At 41.5% G+C, this 18741-nt stretch overlaps 5 protein-coding genes and 1 non-coding gene across 6 annotated transcripts; 4 read left to right on the forward strand and 2 right to left on the reverse strand.

Annotated features, from left to right (window-relative positions):
• Positions 1–1641: 1641 nt before the first annotated feature.
• Positions 1642–2072, forward strand: BDB00DRAFT_792992 (uncharacterized protein; the record flags this gene model as incomplete). The annotated part of the gene is made up of 2 exons (XM_053121172.1): positions 1642–1759; positions 1825–2072. 2 exons carry the CDS (start codon positions 1642–1644, stop codon positions 2070–2072), a joined length of 366 nt encoding a protein of 121 aa, XP_052973259.1.
• Positions 2073–3543: 1471 nt separating this feature from the next.
• BDB00DRAFT_792993 (uncharacterized protein) lies at positions 3544–3924 on the forward strand (the record flags this gene model as incomplete). Its single annotated transcript, XM_053121173.1, has 1 exon — positions 3544–3924. The coding sequence occupies one exon, from the start codon at positions 3544–3546 to the stop codon at positions 3922–3924; it is 381 nt and encodes a 126-aa protein (XP_052973260.1).
• A 109-nt stretch (positions 3925–4033) lies between these two features.
• Positions 4034–5352, reverse strand: BDB00DRAFT_879027 (uncharacterized protein; the record flags this gene model as incomplete). The annotated part of the gene is made up of 5 exons (XM_053127819.1): positions 4034–4160; positions 4430–4560; positions 4633–4827; positions 4912–5183; positions 5325–5352. 5 exons carry the CDS (start codon positions 5350–5352, stop codon positions 4034–4036), a joined length of 753 nt encoding a protein of 250 aa, XP_052973261.1.
• Positions 5353–10490: 5138 nt separating this feature from the next.
• BDB00DRAFT_t125 lies at positions 10491–10573 on the forward strand. Its single transcript has one exon. It is a non-coding gene; the product is annotated as a tRNA-Leu (tRNA).
• A 1950-nt stretch (positions 10574–12523) lies between these two features.
• Positions 12524–15718, forward strand: BDB00DRAFT_856866 (mitochondrial protein Pet127-domain-containing protein). The gene is made up of 10 exons (XM_053125796.1): positions 12524–12960; positions 13048–13153; positions 13246–13312; positions 13420–13552; positions 13666–13812; positions 13942–14064; positions 14144–14269; positions 14338–14457; positions 14600–14902; positions 14970–15718. The coding sequence occupies exons 1-10, from the start codon at positions 12583–12585 to the stop codon at positions 15555–15557; spliced, it is 2091 nt and encodes a 696-aa protein (XP_052973262.1). The 5' UTR covers positions 12524–12582; the 3' UTR covers positions 15558–15718.
• A 202-nt stretch (positions 15719–15920) lies between these two features.
• On the reverse strand, positions 15921–16712 carry BDB00DRAFT_943223 (uncharacterized protein; the record flags this gene model as incomplete). Its single annotated transcript, XM_053129434.1, has 1 exon — positions 15921–16712. One exon carries the CDS (start codon positions 16710–16712, stop codon positions 15921–15923), a length of 792 nt encoding a protein of 263 aa, XP_052973263.1.
• Positions 16713–18741: the final 2029 nt, after the last annotated feature.

Genomic DNA, 18741 nt, shown 5'->3' on the forward strand with positions numbered 1-18741 from the left:
TGGTGCCATGACACTGGTAGACTAAAGTCTTTGATTCCGTTCTGCACTGTTGTGTGCTATTATACATGCATTCAAAGAAACGTCATGACTGTTTCCGTGATGATGCATGAACAATTGTTATGAAGACACACGTCAGGTAGACACATTTGACTCCATTATGACGAGAACGTGTACAATGATACGTGATTGTAAGCCACATCATTCAAAAGCCCAGTTTGATGCAGTCAAAGACTCTGTGTGCTTAATATTTTATAACAGCAACAACACGCAGTTTTGTTGTGTACGATCTGTCACGTATGTATTACCACCGTGATATACCAGTTCAGGCACTTTACACATCGTTCGTCAGCTGACTATACCGAATCCTCGGCTTTTGGGGGCATATGACATGCGTTACCTCTGCGATCGCCCGACAGTCAAGCGGTGCGTCCGGCCCTTCACAAATCACGTGCAGCATTTTTAGTTGACCAGAAGGCGGTATGACGAGGAAGGTGAGGATTTGGATGCCATCATGATGGATGTAGTAGTGTCTTCCGAGTGCTCAGAGCTATCTTTGCCTTAAGCAGTGTTGTGCTTATTGATGTAGTGTCACTCTTGTCTCGATTGGCTAGTGACAAGAAGAGCTGATACACAAAGTCTTGAATAGAGAGTGACTAGTCCTACAGCAGCATCTTGCACGGGAGAATAATGGCTATAGTAGTAAACGTTCAACAGTGAGAATAATATAGATGAGCCATCGACCATCATCGGTATGTAAGTACGCGATCTCTTTCGGCAACATATAGAATAAGCGCCTACTTCTCAATAACCAAGACATGATCGTATATTAACTTGCATCACAGATGATTCATCTTTTATGATAGCACACAGTTAGCCTTCAACAAGCTTCTTTGTGGTATGACATATTAGAGCTTTGACGGATGCTTGGACAGGACTTTTCAAATACGACCAAGCACTTAAAAATATATCAAGTATGAAGCTGTAACGTCAACGTTTGCGCTGTATATATATTGATTGGGGCTTCTTTTCATCTTCTCCTACAAAACGATGGGTTGAAACACGACAACAGCCGGGAACACGAAGAGGAGCATAACACAACAGGTGCTTGCTTGATAAAACGATACATGTACAAAAATAAAGCTGTCATGTCATTTATTCGAATGCACCAATGTACGGAATCCATAAGCATATATCTATGTGGCGGGAGCCTTTTCTCTTCTTCCTCTTCCTTTTCCTTTATATTTGACTTTTCAATATTACCTTCAAGTCTCATCCAGAGCTCACCGCTATACTTGCGACACATGCGAAAAGAGTCCTCTAAAAATCATGTTTTGCAGCCCAAAGATCACACAGTGACCAGGACAGAGTTCGAAGCGTCCAAAATCAATGTAATCATCATAGTGAAAATCTTATCGAATTGCTGTATACTAAAAAAAAAAAATTCCATGCAGGGAGAGCCAACGTTAACACGCGTACTGATGAAACCATTTCTGTACTTGGTTTTGGTGGAGGTACCAAATGTATGTACTTTGAAATGGGAAGAGTATTGTGATGAAAGGGGGAAAGAATCGAAACACGAGACGTTATTAATGCTCGATATACTTCGCATAGGATGAAGACGGCCATGACGACGACGTAGACATGGTCGAAAAGGGGCTCGTTTCCGCACTTGATATGGAGTTCGAAGAGTACAATGGTGTTGACGCGGGTTTCGAGTTGGAGGTGCAACAAGCCGGTCAAGAACAGCAGATACAGAACAGTAAGTTGTCAGCATCCCCTTATTGTGCTCTTATATGCCATAACTAACTTACTTGTCTTGTAAAGGCACTGGAGCCGAGGTCCAATCTAGTGTGGTCTTCATGGCAGCCTTCTTTGCCATTTTCCAAATGTTGTACCTCACCAACAAAGCGTCGTCTCTTCTCTTGCTAATCTTCAACAGAATACCTGCTCTCAATGGCATCGGGTACAGATCCAACATCACCCCGTCGACTGTCAAGCAGCAGATAGAATACAATTCCCTTTCCAACAGCATTATCCGATTCGTCGTCTGCCTGACATGTCACGCCAATTAGGACAGCAACAACCTACCCGAAACCGGCTCGTTTGTTTGCTTTCCAAACCATCCTCGAATCGATAAACGATCACCATGCAGCAAGCCGCTTCTCATTAACAACAGCCCTATCAAAATATATCCGTACAACTCCATCATCAGCAACATCATTTTCTCTTGTTTAACCGACCTCAGTTCGAAGACCAGATTGAAGAATGGCGCCAGCGCCATGTTGATCCACATACCTTGTACGACGTACACGAAGGTGAAATGTGCACCACTATCCCTGATCCGTCAAACCCAAACTCGCCTTTTATTGAACAACCTCGCATGCTCTTCTGTACCTTGAATGTCGATTGGTTCAACCCTTTCACCAACACACAATATTCATCCGGTGCCATCTACTTGACGATAAACAACCTGCCGCCCTCCATGCGCTATAAAATGGAAAATGTCATTTTAGTCGGTATGATGCCAGGACCACGCGAACCAAACACTTCCGATAGCAACAACTACTTGCGCTCACTCGTTTCCGAGCTCATTACCTTGTACCATGGTATCGAAACGACGACCTACAAAAGCAACGCCATTCATGTCACCATCCGTGCAGCCCTCTTCATAGTTGCATGCGACATTCCAGCTCCACGAAAAGTTTCCGGCTTCACAGCACACAACAGCATCCGAGCTTGCTATAAATGCGACCGTGCATTTGCACCACAAATGGGTAATGCCATGCGCCGCAACTACGCAGTGTTTGATGTCGAGCCAGCAAGAAGCAAGGACCAAAACGAAGCAGCAGCCCTGGAATGGTCAAGAGCAAGTACACCGGCAGTGCGTAAGAGAGTCGAGCAGGAGACAGGCACAAGATGGTCAGAGCTCCATCGGCTGGAATATTTCGATGTCGTGCGCAGCACAATCATTGATGGGATGCATAACCTCCTGCTCGGTAGTTGCAAGCGTATGATCAGCATTTGGATGGACAACGGATACCTCACCACGCGAGTCCTCGAATCGATGCAAGCCAAGGCAGACTGTGTGCTGGTGCAACCGGGATTTCGACATCTTAGGCACCAAGATCGTCAACCGTTTTGCTGGCATGAAGGCTGCCGAGTGGAAAAGCTGGGTCTTGGTATACTCCCCCTGTGTTTTTAAGGCCGTAAGCGCAATTCCAGAGGCGGATCTGACAAATTAGATGCATTTTGTCAATGCTTGTCACTTGTTGTTAAAACCATCGATCACCAAGGACGAAGTCGACAAAGCACACGACTTTCTGCTGACATTCTGTAATGGATGTAAGCGATTGTACGGTGCTGACGCCACCACACCGACAATACATATGCAATATTCACCTATGTCAATGCATCTTTGGACTTTGGACGTGTGTACGCGCAATGGGTATTCAGTTTCGATCGTTACACCGGTCTCATTGGCAACACTGATACCAACAAGAAGGGTGCGTTCGAGGTGACTTTTGTCCGGGTCATTCCTGGAGCATGTTCATGCTGCAGATTTCGTTTGCCCGGTTGCCACAAAACCTCGATGCCGAAGATACTGCTTTCCAGATGGATATGGTCAGCAACCCACCTACCACCACTACCACTAATCGGCTTTCTTCTGCAGATGCGTTCGATATCGATGACTTCGTTTTGCTGTCAACGCAGATTGTCAATGCGACAGGAGCCGAACCACTGCCACCATCTGCTTTGCCTGATAAGCTACGACCGTATGTTCTCCCTGCCGTTCTTTACGACGCTCTCATAGAATATTATGGTAACGCGTATGGTGACCAAGGTGTACAATTTGCTGGTTACGTTGAGGCGGAAGACGGATTGGTTGTTGTGCGGCCGAATGTTGCAATGTTCTCTCTCGTCTGAAACTCCAAGGCCATCTATACCGGTCCAAAAAATCAGTCAGTAAACGTGGATCGTATATCCAAACCCTGTATCTTCCGCGCTCAAGCCAACAGCCTGCAGCATATCCAGGTCAAATCGACTTCTTTTTTCGCCACGATGTAACGATTGAAGGCACCACCAAGTCCCATTTCTTTGCTGCTATGCATTGGAATCTGTCGAGCGGTGTTACACAGCTTGATGCAAGCGTAGGTGTCGAGCTATGGTCAAAGAGAACAGAAAATCTATTTTGGCAACCGATAATACCTGTTGCTTGAATCCATTGACCTGTTGCCATCGCCACATACAGCATTAACAACCTCATCGTTCCCATTACATTGAAAAAATCACCGCTTAATACTTCCTTCTCATTCTCCCCTTCCAGTTGTTAAAAAATAGAAAGAAAAAGTCTTTTTTCTATGCCCAGCCCAACTACTGGACCATGCTGGTGCATATATATATTAAAAAAAAGTCAATGAGATTTTGTGACTCTTCCTCATCACGGCGTGAAGCAAAGGGAACGAGAAAGCCAGGTTCACGGTACTCGACTTCGACCACCCGCCTACAGGCATGTTGCCTATAGACGGTGGGAGCGACCAAGTGCTCCAGAAAAGCAGTTGCCTACAGAAAAGTGAATGTTTGATTAGTATCACTAGGTCAATTGTTTTTAACTTCACTGTTTACAGTACTAACTCTTCTGCTTCTCCAGCTTGGACGCTTCGTCATCCAACGTTCTTGCTGTTGGGTGGACGACGAAGCCGTCTCCTCCGCATCAGTCTCGTCCTCTGACATATAGTCAAAGGATAAAACCTGCACACATTCGGTAGAGAAGAGGCTTGTGCAGTCTTCCTGTTGGGCCTCGAAGACGCCGGTGCGACGTTGCAGTTTCTTTATAGATCAAAATACAGACAAATTAAAGGATAATTAAGTAACCTTTACAAACACTTTCGTAACAATGGTTTAAATACATACTCTAAGAGCTCGCTGCCGGCGTCGTCGAGCCTTGTTCTCGGCCTCAACATCGGGCTGCTCCTTCTTGCTTTGTCCCTTCTTATACTTGAAGTGGGACTCAAACTTGCCCTTGACGAAGCGAGCCCAGTCTTGAATGTGAGGCCGAGTCGCAGCCTCACTATGGAGCGCCTCGTACACCGGCAATGCCACAGTCTGGTTGTAGGCATCGCCGAATGGGAGGTCAAAGTCGAAGCCTCTGTTGCGCTTGCGACAGAAGCCAACTTCATAGATGCCTAAAAAAGGTGTATGTTTCTCTCTTTGAGTACCTCTTTCTTACTCTTTAACCTGGTGTTAAGTATTATATAGTAGCTTGACTTATATCAAAGGTGCTGTCGCGTTGTTGCTGTGACTGCAATGGTTGCAGGGGATCGCACTTTTCCAATGAGCAATGGTGAGCTCCATAAGCTCAGCAACAGCCGAAAAAATTTTGCCCTTCGAAACGTCGGAGAACGCCAGCTCTGCGAGATGTAGCTGAGTCCAGGAGCCAATGGTGGTGCCCACAGCAGAGTGATAACTCGGCAGACAATAATTAAGCAAGGAATAGGGAGGAGAAGTGTAGTGTAAGTAGGCTTAAAGATAGCATCTACTGGAATGAGACAATAGACGAGTCCTTCGGAGTGCTAGCTTTTCTAATATTAGAAAGCTTCTTTGTAACATTTGAACAGAAAAAACAGATAAAACTGCAGATAAAAGTCGACAAGTAACACATTTCTCTATTTACAACAGTTGATACTCTCACTTACAGTAACAATCTGATTCTAGATTTGATTCTCTGCTTCAAGGAAAGAGAATCAAACTGGCCCGATTTTTGTTCTCGGCTCCTCGGCTCTCATAAGGGTCATCAGTAGGATCCTTATACTACTCTAATACTAACGGCATGTAAGAGGCTGCCATCACCTTCTATGAGCCTCTATACATACTAACAACAGACTTAAGATACATCAAAACAATACCTGCTGGACAATGTAATATCCAATAAACCAAAAGAGACAGAATAAGTCAACGAGACCCGAAAGGAATTGAACTGGTTTATTATGATAACAAAAGTTCTCATTATTTATAAGAAATGGCTTATCCTTGGCAACTACCACAGCGTGTGCATTGAACGAATGAATTGATGTTATAAATCAATCATATAGGATTAAGTAATGTATGATGCGTGAGTAAAAGGTACATCCGGGTAAATGCCTCAGATAGTAGCTAATGTGAATTACATGATCCGAATAATGACAACTTCTTCCTGAGCATAGCTGATCGGTGTTTCACCAAGATGTGTATGAATAAGGAAATGTCCGCACAAGTGAGGTTATGAGGGAAATACAGGATTTTTCATCTCCTAGCGGACGTTTGAACTTTTATTTAGGCAGAGTGGACATGAATGAAAGTTAATCTGGACATGAATATTAACTGATCTGGACATGAATGAAAATCGAGCTAGACATGAATGAAAATCGAGCTGGACATGAATGAAAATCGATCTAGACATGAATGAAAATCGAGCTGGACATGAATGAAAATCGAGCTGGACATGAATAAAGATCGATCTGGACATGAATATAAAACGATCTGGACATGAATATACATCGACCTGGACATGAATATAAATCGATCTGGACATGAGTAAAATCAATCTGGACAAAATAAAAATCAATCTGTACATGAATGAAAATCATTCTGACAAGAATAATAATCAATCTAAACATGAATAATAGACAACCTGGACATAATAACAGTCAACCTGGACATAGTTTTAGTCAACTAAGACATAATAAAAGTTGAAGTAGATAATATATTAAGTATAGCAGAGCAGAATATATGAGTACTTAAGATTTCAATTCAAGTCAAGACATAATATAAGTTAAGCAGTACAAAGCCAATGTCAAGATATAGTAGTATGGCTGTTTCACTCGTGACAAGAAGCTTGTAGGCTAATGTACAGGAAATGGCAAGGGTGCGTCAGAGACTCACTGTGCGCATAAGGCATAAGCCTATTTTGCTGCTGTGGGAATAGGGCCTGAGCGTTTCCCCTCATTTCACTTTACCCGGGTTGAGTTTGAAACAAATTGGAGGCTGGTGGCAGAGGTAGGTGGAAAGTGTGGGGTTTGTTAGCAGCAGCAGGGAGGAAAAAAACAACAACCAAAGATCCTTTTTTTTTCTCATTACCATTCGCCATGGCAAATCAACAGCTTCGACGCACACTTGTAAATGGCTCCTACTCTCTTCACGATGAATAAAAAACAAAGAAAACAAAACGGCACAATCCACGGATTTATTGAAAAACGAAATGAAGGTAACTGTTTTCTTAAAAAAAGCATGTGCTCAAGATTTAGAAAGGAGTAGACCGCCGTTACTGCTGCTTAAAAAAACGCTGGGTAAGTAAACAAGGGAAGGGAAAGGTTACTGGTTGTGCTTGGGGTATAGCTTTAGTAGACATACGCTCATTCAGAATTACTGTTTTTTTTCTTCTCTGTATATACTTGATGCACCATCTTGCACCATTCCAACGTCAGACTTACGTGCGTAATACAACATCGTCCTCTACCTGCACAAACCATTCGTACTCACAACAAGAACGACGCAACAATTTTCTTCTCCATTACTCATACACAATTATATACAACATGACGCTGATCCGCCATTGACTTGCAAAATATACAGCCTGACGCGATTACTTTTTACCTTTTGCATATACCAACGTTAACATCGCCGGTCTTTATGGAAAATGAGCTGTAGATAGCAGGAAGGATAACTGACAGGTTTCTTTCCTTTTGTGTTGCTGTGGATTGGATGAAAATAAAGTATGTTGACCGTTATATAAGAAAGATAACGAAGAAGGTTCTACAAGAGTTATGCAGGTGCGAAGGATGTTGTTTCGTGGTGAAGGATGGTTATTGTAATTATTGGCATTGCGTGGCAGAGCGTCTGATACCACTCACAGTCTCGCGTTTGTGAACCCATTTGTAGCCACACAATTCCGAGATGCGATCCTTAAAGATCTGCCATTAAGCAGCAAGAAGGCGCACGATTTCATTGGGAATGAGTGCAAGAACTCCACGTACAGTCGATTGAGAGAGAGCGTAGCGAATGTTGTCAAGGGTAGTAACTTGTTGGTTGTTCATAGTTGTTGTTATTAATGAAAAATAAACTTGCTGTTGTGATAGCAAAGGAACTTCCTCCTTCATAACAACGAACGCCTTTTCTTCTTTGTCCCTGCCATATTATCATCCCGCTGACAGCTATATCTATAGTTTTTATAGAAGCACTTGTAATAACATGCAATCCCATCTCACACCCGTTTATGCAGACAACTGGAACATAATGACTACATAATGTATGATCTTTTACTTTTATTTTTTTCATCCCAACCATAACATCTACAGTAACAATAATAAAACCCTACATACCACCCATCAGCATATATAGCTACCTTATCCATCAAGACCGGCAATGTTCGTGTTGGCATATGCAAAAAGAAAAAGGTAATCGTTGTTGCCATCGTGTGTGTGCGAGTACAGCGAATTGCAGAGGAGGATTATAGTTGTGGTGGTGTGTATGCATCATAGGAATATAATTATCATCGCAGTGATGTGAATACAAACAGCAAAGAAAGAGATGACCGTCATTACGATGATGATGTGCTTGAGCGTACAAGTATTAAAACAAAAAGACCGGCGTCATAGTCGTCATCGTGTAATATGGGCGTACATGATAGTGAAAAATAAATGCGTCAGGCTGTATATTTTGTAAGTCAATGGCGGATCAGCGTCATGTTGTATATAATTGTGTATGAGTAATGGAGAAGAAAATTGTTGCGTCGTTCTTGTTGTGAGTACGAATGGTTTGTGCAGGTAGAGGACGATGTTGTATTACGCACGTAAGTCTGACGTTGGAATGGTGCAAGATGGTGCATCAAGTATATACAGAGAAGAAAAAAAACAGTAATTCTGAAAGAGCGTATGTCTACTAAAGCTATACCCCAAGCACAACCAGTAACCTTTCCCTTCCCTTATTTACTTACCCAGCGTTTTTTAAGCAGCAGTAACGGCGGTCTACTCCTTTATAAATCTTGAACACATGCTTTTTTAAGAAAACAGTTACCTTCATTTCGTTTTTCAATAAATCCGTGGATTGTGCCGTTTTGTTTTCTTTGTTTTTTAATCATCGTGAAGAGAGTAGGAGCCATTTACAAGTGTGCGTCGAAGCTGTTGATTTGCCATGGCGAATGGTAATGAGAAAAAAAAAGGATCTTTGGTTGTTGTTTTTTCCCTCCCTGCTGCTGCTAACAAACCCCACACTTTCCACCTACCTCTGCCACCAGCCTCCAAATTGTTTCAAACTCAACCTGGGTAAAGTGAAATGAGGGGAAACGCTCAGGCCCTATTCCCACAGCAGCAAAATAGGCTTATGCCTTATGCGCACAGTGAGTCTCTGACGCACCCTTGCCATTTCCTGTACATTAGCCTACAAGCTTCTTGTCACGAGTGAAACAGCCATACTACTATATCTTGACATTGGCTTTGTACTGCTTAACTTATATTATGTCTTGACTTGAATTGAAATCTTAAGTACTCATATATTCTGCTCTGCTATACTTAATATATTATCTACTTCAACTTTTATTATGTCTTAGTTGACTAAAACTATGTCCAGGTTGACTGTTATTATGTCCAGGTTGTCTATTATTCATGTTTAGATTGATTATTATTCTTGTCAGAATGATTTTCATCCATGTACAGATTGATTTTTATTTTGTCCAGATTGATTTTACTCATGTCCAGATCGATTTATATTCATGTCCAGGTCGATGTATATTCATGTCCAGATCGTTTTATATTCATGTCCAGATCGATCTTTATTCATGTCCAGCTCGATTTTCATTCATGTCCAGCTCGATTTTCATTCATGTCTAGATCGATTTTCATTCATGTCCAGCTCGATTTTCATTCATGTCTAGCTCGATTTTCATTCATGTCCAGATCAGTTAATATTCATGTCCAGATTAACTTTCATTCATGTCTACTCTGCCTAAATAAAAGTTCAAACGTCCGCTAGGAGATGAAAAATCCTGTAACAGCAATCGTTAATGACAGATTAAAGAATAAGTGTTATTGAACATGTTGGATACAACAGACAATATACTTACTAATGCTCAACTAACAAATTGCTGATGACCTTGTCACTGAGGACCCAACATCTGACAGCCAAGTAGTATGCACCGAAGCAAAGCAGTGCAGGGTTAGATGGACTGCAATATGTGGTTTGGTACCTGCTTTTCCAACATCAATCGCTGTATGCAATGCTTATTTGTGATATATATAATATGAAGCTTATCAGCTTGCGTAGTATTCACCTTCCTAGCAGGAAATTCGTATCACCATCCTATCAAAAAAGGCGACCGTCATCTCTTTGGAACTGACGTTGTTACCACCACTAATCATATGTGTGCCGCTGGACCCAATTCAGTAGGATAGCGATGTGGGAAGAGAATAAAATTTTTAAACGCGTCAGATTATATATGTAAGCAGTTAAAGCAAACATGAGGTAACATGGCCGAGTTGGTCTAAGGCGCCAGACTCAAGTTCTGGTCTCGCAAGAGGCGTGAGTTCGAATCTCACTGTTACCAGTAGCTGTTAGAAATAATAGTTTCAATTTTTCACTTTTTTTATTTGTCTGTTGTCGTATTTCTCTATAGATAGAGACCAGACGAAGAAGTATAATCACAGAGAGGATAGAATAGTTCCAAGATGATATTTTATTCTATTTAATAAAGGCTACGCATTTTATGTATATATTTTTTTGTAGCTAAAAATATAAATAATAAATTACTGCCGATAATTATTATCGGTGATATGACGATATAATAAGGTCAAATTTATAATTTGAATGCTATAGGCAGTTTACATTGACATATACATAGACCTTTGCCAACTCAGTGGCGGGACAGATCATGCGTGTCTGTTGTTTCGGACAAGCCGATTCAGATGTCTTTAAGGAAGCTTACAGGCACCTGGAAAGACCAGTCCATTGGTATGCAGTGATTATGAATTGATGCTGCCGTAGCATATGTGTTTGGTTAAGGGCTTGGTTTTATCAGGATTTCTATCACATTAGCAACTGTCGCTTACCCATTACTAAATACAAGCGGTTCATAATGGGTGTGATGAATATTTACACTACTTTGAGATTGATTCAAGCTATTCAACGCACTCCGCCATCTTCGTAACTTTCAAAAGACAGTAGAGGGAATACCACGCAGACAGATGAACCAATATAGATGATACATAATCAGCACCATATCATTAATCCCTTAAACATGGATCATAATCGAGTATAACGCAGAACCAACTATTGTATACACAACGTTGTATTCTCGTAATCAGTCAACAACACTTTCTCTCGATTCAGATATTTGAGTTGCACCGAATGGACTTCTTGAAGAGCATGAGTCAACTCCAATACAGAAAAAGGTGGTAATGCATCAAGAAACACACTGATCAAGGCAAAGATGTCCTTTTACACTCGAAAGACAAGATGCATCATCATCATCATGGTATGCAAACTCCACCTTCCCCATCTTTCCTCGTCTTGAAAAGGTACAATATCCGGTATGTCTGCGATTCGTCCATCAGTTTATAAGAACGGAAGTCTAGATGGCATCACAAGCAGTTAATACAGGGCTGTGAACTCATTAAATTAAAGTCATTTCATATTTGACTCTCACCATACTTGATTTGTCTTTTATTTGCTCTCTTTCTTTTATCTATAAACTATTCACGGTTATCACAATGGGGCAAGAAAAGTGAGTATATGAGTTCATGTCCAAAATTTATACTCTCAACCGTTTTTGTGGAAGGAATATCCAGACGCCGAATTAATTCTCACAGTACGCGATCATGACGTATGGTACGAATTAGTGAAAAAGCATTACGCATCAATACCGCCGACAAACACATCAGAGCATATTATCGCGACATAGTACGTACAATTGTGCTGAGCAGTTCCTTTCGTAAGGCGGAAAAAATTTCTCAATGCGCAATATAAGAAGGGGAAGTTTGTCAAGCATAATGTGTAGGGAAAGACGGATTGATGATAGGTGGTAGTAGTGATGCTTTTGGTTGTGATAAAGTGCTGAAATGCGTGACGATCCGAAAAATTGCAGCTATAGGTTATTACTCAGTAGTTAGGTCGCTATACAAAAAGGTAGAAGCAGGATACTAATTTTTTCAATGCCACAAAATATCAGCATGCCAACAAGGTGAGGAAAAATCAGAAAAGTGTGAAGGCAGGAGGAAACTACAGGTATGACTAGATGGATCAAAGGGTGGGTTCTAAAAATTGCACAAAATTGTCACATACAATTTAAGCACACGGTCTTCAATTGTGAGCTAAAACTCACTCACGAATAGCACGTACCTTCATACATATTGCAAAAGTTGAGTAAAGGAAGTTGCACTCTCGTTTACTCCTGAAGACGTTCTTTTTGCATAAAACTTCAAGCCGCCTTTTTATATTTAGAGTACCGCTTCTAGTCCCGGATGGCCTGGCAAAAGGAAAGCTGGGCAACCAGACATTTTCCCTGCTGTTACTTCTACCCGCTCCTCCTGTCAAAATAAAGCAATAAAGGGAAAAAAAATGCTTGTTCGATCACGGTTTGCAAGCATACCCCATTACCAACAGATCGCTCTATTACGGCAACGATCGATCCATCAAACTCCCGCTGCCACTAGTACTGGTGAAACGATCCAACCTCGTACAGACGAAGATCGTGCTGAATCTTTTACAAAAAATGTTGACAGTGCAGAATCGCAACCAGATCAACAACGATCGAGTTTCTACACAAGCGCTACCACTACAACGGAAACAAATAAACCTTCCACGAACGAGATTGGTGCGGAATCTGATACCAGTGCCAAATCTACTCAAAGACCTCAACATCAGCGAAGAAGGTCCTTGGCAGAGCGACTGTGGGCAAAACTCGAAGGAGAACTAGAAGATACTGGAGAAACAAAGGTAGCGCCTTTTGCGTTTTTATGAAGAGTGCGTTTCTGCAGAGCAGGAGTAAGAAAAATGATTTTTTTAAATTGATCATGTTAATAGTCTGATGCTGTCATATTGACAACGAAAAGCAAACTCAACAAGAAACTCAAAAGGCCATCAACACCTACAAAATGGGAGAAAATAGATTATAGGCTCAAATATGAAAGCAAGTATATAACAAAAAGAAAGCCTTTTTTTTCCATGTACAGAAGCGATCGGATGCTGTGGTAATTAACTGCATGAATTTCTCTATTATAGGGGTGGAAGCACCAGAGCAACCAGAAGTGGCTACACTGGCGCATGGATTGGATCGGGTGCTTTTCAAGTAAATGTCCTTTTTTTTTTTTGAATGGTTGGATATGTGTACACGCACACAGTATTGCGCTATCTATATTTGCTAACGTGGACTTTGCTACTTCAATTACTACCTAGTCCAGGTGTACATTATCTCAAAGATCCTCGAACACGCGAATTTAACTTTACCCCATTTTTGGAATACACTACACAGCCAGCCAATTTTGACTATGACATGTTGACACCCTACAAGACTTCCTCCAAAGATACGGTAAGTTCCTATCTGGCTTTGTGGGTATCTTTGATAGTATATCATGCAAACGCACAACAACAACAATGTAGACCATCGAATAACTTACAATGTGATATGTATTCTTATATTAGAATCTATTGGATATGGCACAAGCAAATAATATGCGGTACATTGGATCCACGTCATCTGTTTCCTCCATACTGTCACAATTCTATTTCTTGATCTCTCACTTCAAACCTGTGAACACCTCCATCTTTTCCGAAACGCTCAAATCCATGGCACGTGCATCATTATCATCATTATCAAACAAATAGTGTAGAGGGGGGCAAGGGGAGTGGCGATGAATTGCGTTTACTCCTTTTGTTTTGTGACAAAAAATATAAGGCTGACCTTATGATCTTTGACAGCCCAACAAGTTTACTAGAGGCACAAGAACACCTGCATCGGTCAATGTCCGATGGAAAGATGGCGTATATGCCATTGATGCAGACAAGACATATGATATTGAAGAAACAGTTTTATCAGTGATGGTATGAGAGAGAAAGAAGATGCTCGTCTCGGAAGCCCCTTACTCACTCTCCTCATATTACAAATCTATAATTCATGAAGGGCAAATCTATGGAAAAGATGCTAACGCTGGAACCTGCTGAATATGAACGGTATCTCAAAGATACGGAGGCGTCACCGATAACCGAGGTTGAACGCAGCCAACCCGAAACATATGCATATGGCAAGGTAATCACAAGAGTATAACTATGAGCGGGTGTATTTCTTGTTCTAAATCACAAACACTGGAATACTAGATTGGGCAGTTCCTTTTGCGTTCACAGTTGGATTGTCAAGATCCCCGATTACCTCGGAAAACGTTTGATTTAAAAACTCGTGCGACCGTTCCGATACGCTTGGATATAAGCAATTATAAGGTAGGTTATAAGCGAAAACTTTAGCAATTCTAAGCGGAAATGTGATGCGCGTGTTGTCGCGTGGGCCTCACACACAGCGCACATACACTCACATACACATTACCTGCAGCATTATTTACCAACACGTTATTGTTTTACACAGGATTATTTGGGTTATTCGTTACGACGATCTCACGGTCTATATGAATCGTTTGAGCGAGAATATTTTGACATGTTGCGGTCGGCGTTTCTCAAGTACAGTTTCCAAGTCCGTATTGGCCATATGGACGGTATTCTAGTCGCTTATCACAACACGTGGAAACTGTTTGGATTCCAGTACATCTCTCGGGAAGAGATGGATGCTCGACTATTCGGTAATAGTCGTATGGGCAGTGAATCGTTCCACAACGTACTGCTACTGTTTCACGCAGTGTTGGATAAAGCAACAAAGAGATATCCAAACAAGGTAAAGCAAAAATAAGGGAAAGATACATTACGCAGAAGGATTCATGAAAAAGGGCTTACATATATAGTCCGTACGGATAACGGTTAGTTCGGGTGCCTCGCACATGGATATATTTGTGGAGCAACTGCCTGATGATGATGACAAAGACTACGGGGCCGACGCGAAGAACGAAATCAACAGTAATACCAGTAGCTCACCATCGACGACGACGACGACGACACAAGAAGAAACTTCAACACAGACAGCGGAAAAAGAAGATCAAGAAGTAGAAGAGCATCACATTGAGGACGACGATGACAAAGGAAGCGAATTTTTTGAGACGAAAAACAGAATTGATATCGACAGTGAAGTTTACAAAAACCCAATGACGCACTACACACTCGCCACACGATCGTTTATAAACGACATATTTGTCGAAAAAGGAGATCCAATAGTGCTGGGGAAGAAGACGGATGTCTGGAAACTCCAATACAATATAAACGAGGTGCGTATGAAGGAACAAGAGTCGAGAAACATTTTTAGAGCGATGCGGTTGCAACAAGCTGTGCTGCATCGAAGACAAGGACAGACCAATCAATCGTTTATCAATCTCATGAAAGATATAAGCAACCGCGGTTTGGAATATGAAAATATGGAAAAATCCGGTAACAAATGATGGTGATAATTTAATAAACAGTTACAAATTGATTAAAAAACTTTATAGAGGGAGAGAGATTGGAATGGTTCTGTTTTGTGGATTTATTTGTAAATACATTAAGTTTCATCACTCCATGTATACTTGTTATAATAGAAAAAAGGCGGGTTATTACGTTTCAGTACAGAAAGAAGAGAAAGAAGAATATGCTGCAATATTTGTTTTTATGTGGCATTCAAAAAAAATGGAAAGGGGGGATAAACTCTTTTGACTCTAGGGAATCTTATGATTATACACAGTTTGCAAACAAAGAAGTAAACACACAGCATAGCAAAGCAACGTCAACAAAAAACACACGCATGCAAACGTGATGCCATTCATTGGTTATAATTTGTTGCTGTTACATTCCCGCTGATGGATAGGCTGGTGTGCCATCCGACACTTGTTGCTGCAATAGACTTGGGCTTTGCAGCGTGCACACACGGGCATAGCACGTTTCTCGACTCCACAATGGCTGCAGCTGGAAGATGTAGAAGATGCATAGCTGCTACTTGTTGCACAGCTGCTCACAGACATCGACCGGGTTGTCAACATCATAGACTTGTTGTTGCCTGAAGATGGTGGAGGGATACCAGTGGTAGTATTTGTAGCAGCTTCAGCGGCAGCGGCAGCAGAGTGTTGGATTTCGATGACCGTTTCCTGAACGTCAAATGGTAGACAACACGGTTCAGGGACATCATTGACACATTTCTTGAAATACTTTGGATGTTGATGATGATGATGGCTGGCGCGAAAGTAATAGATCAAGATCCGAATAGCTCTCCCATAGCAAATGGATTGCGTATGTTCTTGTTCTTCTTCTTGTTGCTTCTTGAGCCGTTTGGCCAGACACCATAATAATGCGTCATCGTCGTCAACTTGCTGTCTCGTCAAAACCTCATCAAAGAGGGAACGGTCGCAATGAATCTTGACATACTCTGGTTGTGCCAGTATAGACCGGATACCGCCTTCTTGATGTTGCTGGGATGATGATGATGATAATAATGATATTGATGGCTTGTTCTTGCTCTTATTACTAGTAGGAGCGATAGTAGTAGGAGATGAAAAGAAGCTCGAAAGTTTAGCTAGTGGCGAATTTGATGATCGGTGATTGTTCCAGAAGAGTACAGATGGCATTTTGGTAGTAGTAGTAGTAAGTCTGTTATGTAGGTATACAGGTAGATAGATAGGATCGAATATAGCAGAGGAGAGAGGGGAGAGTGAAAAAAGGCTATTGATGGCGTTTTAGAAAAAAACCGCGAAAACAGAGGGTGCTTATATATATGTGAGTGGATACGAACAATTGCTGTACCGTCGTGTCTGGGCTGAAAAGCTTTTGAGTTATAAACGACATACAAGCAAATTTAAAGAGCATATCATTGGTCTCAGGTGACCCCATGTGTTGTTGTTGGATTCCGGCAATGGGTTAGTTTATTATCCTCTCATAGAAATATAAACAAAATAATTCATCTGAATCGTCTTTTTTTTATTGTAACAGCTTCCGTCTTGGTTCCAAACAGAACAAGGCAAGCTTTCTGTCATTGACCTGTTTTGCGTATTCGCCGGAGCAATCAACAGGTACGGCTTGGCGTAGTGCAAATGATCGTCTCCTGTCGTCGTCGCATTATAATAGCTGTTATTCGTCACTCTTTTGTTTTTAGCTAACCCCTTATTTTACCCCACTCCAAAACTGCTTCTTTCTCTATCGATCTCTCTTATTACTGCTTGTTTTATAGTAGGGTTTGTTCTCAGACACATTGTCGGCTGCATCCCGACAATGCTCCCGAGCCAAAATAACAATAATGCATAAACAATAATCTATGTACTGTCAGTGAAGTAATATAAATGATTGTTATTTTTTCTTTGCGCCACTTCTCCCTCATTATTCGATACGTGAAACGTCGCAGAAGCTGCTGTCGTGTCGCACCTTTCTTTTAATAACTGGAGTTTTCTTTAGATTGTTTGACACTTTTACGAATGGAAACGAATATCATGTTGTTGACACAGGGGAGGAGCAAAAACAACAACAGTGGAATCTTATAGTTCTCTCTCTTTCTGTCAAGTTGTTATCTTGGAATGACATCACAAAGCGCACTGCTTCCCCCTCCTTTGCAAGATACATGGAAGAAGATAGATAAACAAGGTGCTTCTTAGTAGCAGTTTTATAGCGGATATGTATTAAAATAGAAAAAAGAAGAAGTAAATAAGGAGAAGCATCGAAATGCTCCCTTGTCCTTTTCATGCTTTGCTCTTTGACAGTTGAGTAATATAAAAGAACGACAGACAGTTAGGTAGTCAATGCTCATGTACATTTGTACGCATATACGTTTAACAAGAAGACGAACGAAATGTAGGAGAAATAAGTGGTTTTCTCATTGGGGCTACATCTGATGACTTATCTTCTACTCTCCCCTTAAAAGAAGAGTAAAAAATGGCTATGTAGTGTATGGGTGCTACAGTTTTTCAGTGGTGCAACAGATGTGCAGCAACGTACAATACAAGAAAGAGCAATAACAGTAGAGTCCATGTGCTCGTATATGGTTAGGTAGAGTGTGTAGCATATACCGTTTTTCTGAAGCAACAGAACAAAGAAGAATGCCATTCCAAATTGTTTCTATTTTGGCCAAAAGACCTGAGAAGCTTTATTGGGTGGCTGCTGCTTCCTGTTGCCGCCCGTCGGTAAAAAGCTATCGTCGTCGTCTTTTGTTGCCCAAGCCCCTTTCCTCTCACCCCCCGTCATCGTCTCCAATTTTTTGTACTCCTGCTGCAGCAATGTCAGGAGAGCAAAACCAATGCTACATGCAGGTTTAGGCCGATAATCTCTCTTCCTCTCTCGCTCTTTGTGTGTATTAGTCAAACTCTGATTCATAGGGTAGCAATGGTAACCATATCTCCCTCCACAATTTATGCATACAGTAGATAGCCAGGCTGATGAGGGTGGGGGCGTGTGGCATAATAGCTGAGATATACAGTGTACAAGTCCTTCATGTACAAGGAATTTTGTACTACGCTCAGTCTTGTCATCATTGATGTGATACGGATAATGCACCGTATTTCATGTATCTTGACGAGTGCTACGGCTTTTTTTAACCTCTCTTGCCCGCCTCTTTTTTTCGTTTCTGCTCTATACACGCGCCGGTATCCCCCTTCACTACTTTAACAACGC

Source organism: Zychaea mexicana (genome assembly GCF_025766255.1).
Source record: "Zychaea mexicana strain RSA 1403 chromosome Unknown BDB00scaffold_157, whole genome shotgun sequence".
In the NCBI taxonomy this organism is placed as follows: Eukaryota; Fungi; Mucoromycota; class Mucoromycetes; order Mucorales; family Lichtheimiaceae; genus Zychaea; species Zychaea mexicana.

Bases quoted from the DNA above. Each gene is read 5' to 3' on its own strand.
- BDB00DRAFT_856866 (XM_053125796.1), top strand. From the start codon at position 12,583: ATGCTTGTTCGATCACGGTTTGCAAGCATACCCCATTACCAACAGATC. The intron at 12,961-13,047 runs GTAGCGCCTTTT...TCATGTTAATAG, and splicing joins AAGATACTGGAGAAACAAAG to TCTGATGCTGTCATATTGAC. The intron at 14,903-14,969 runs GTAAAGCAAAAA...TTACATATATAG, and splicing joins CAAAGAGATATCCAAACAAG to TCCGTACGGATAACGGTTAG.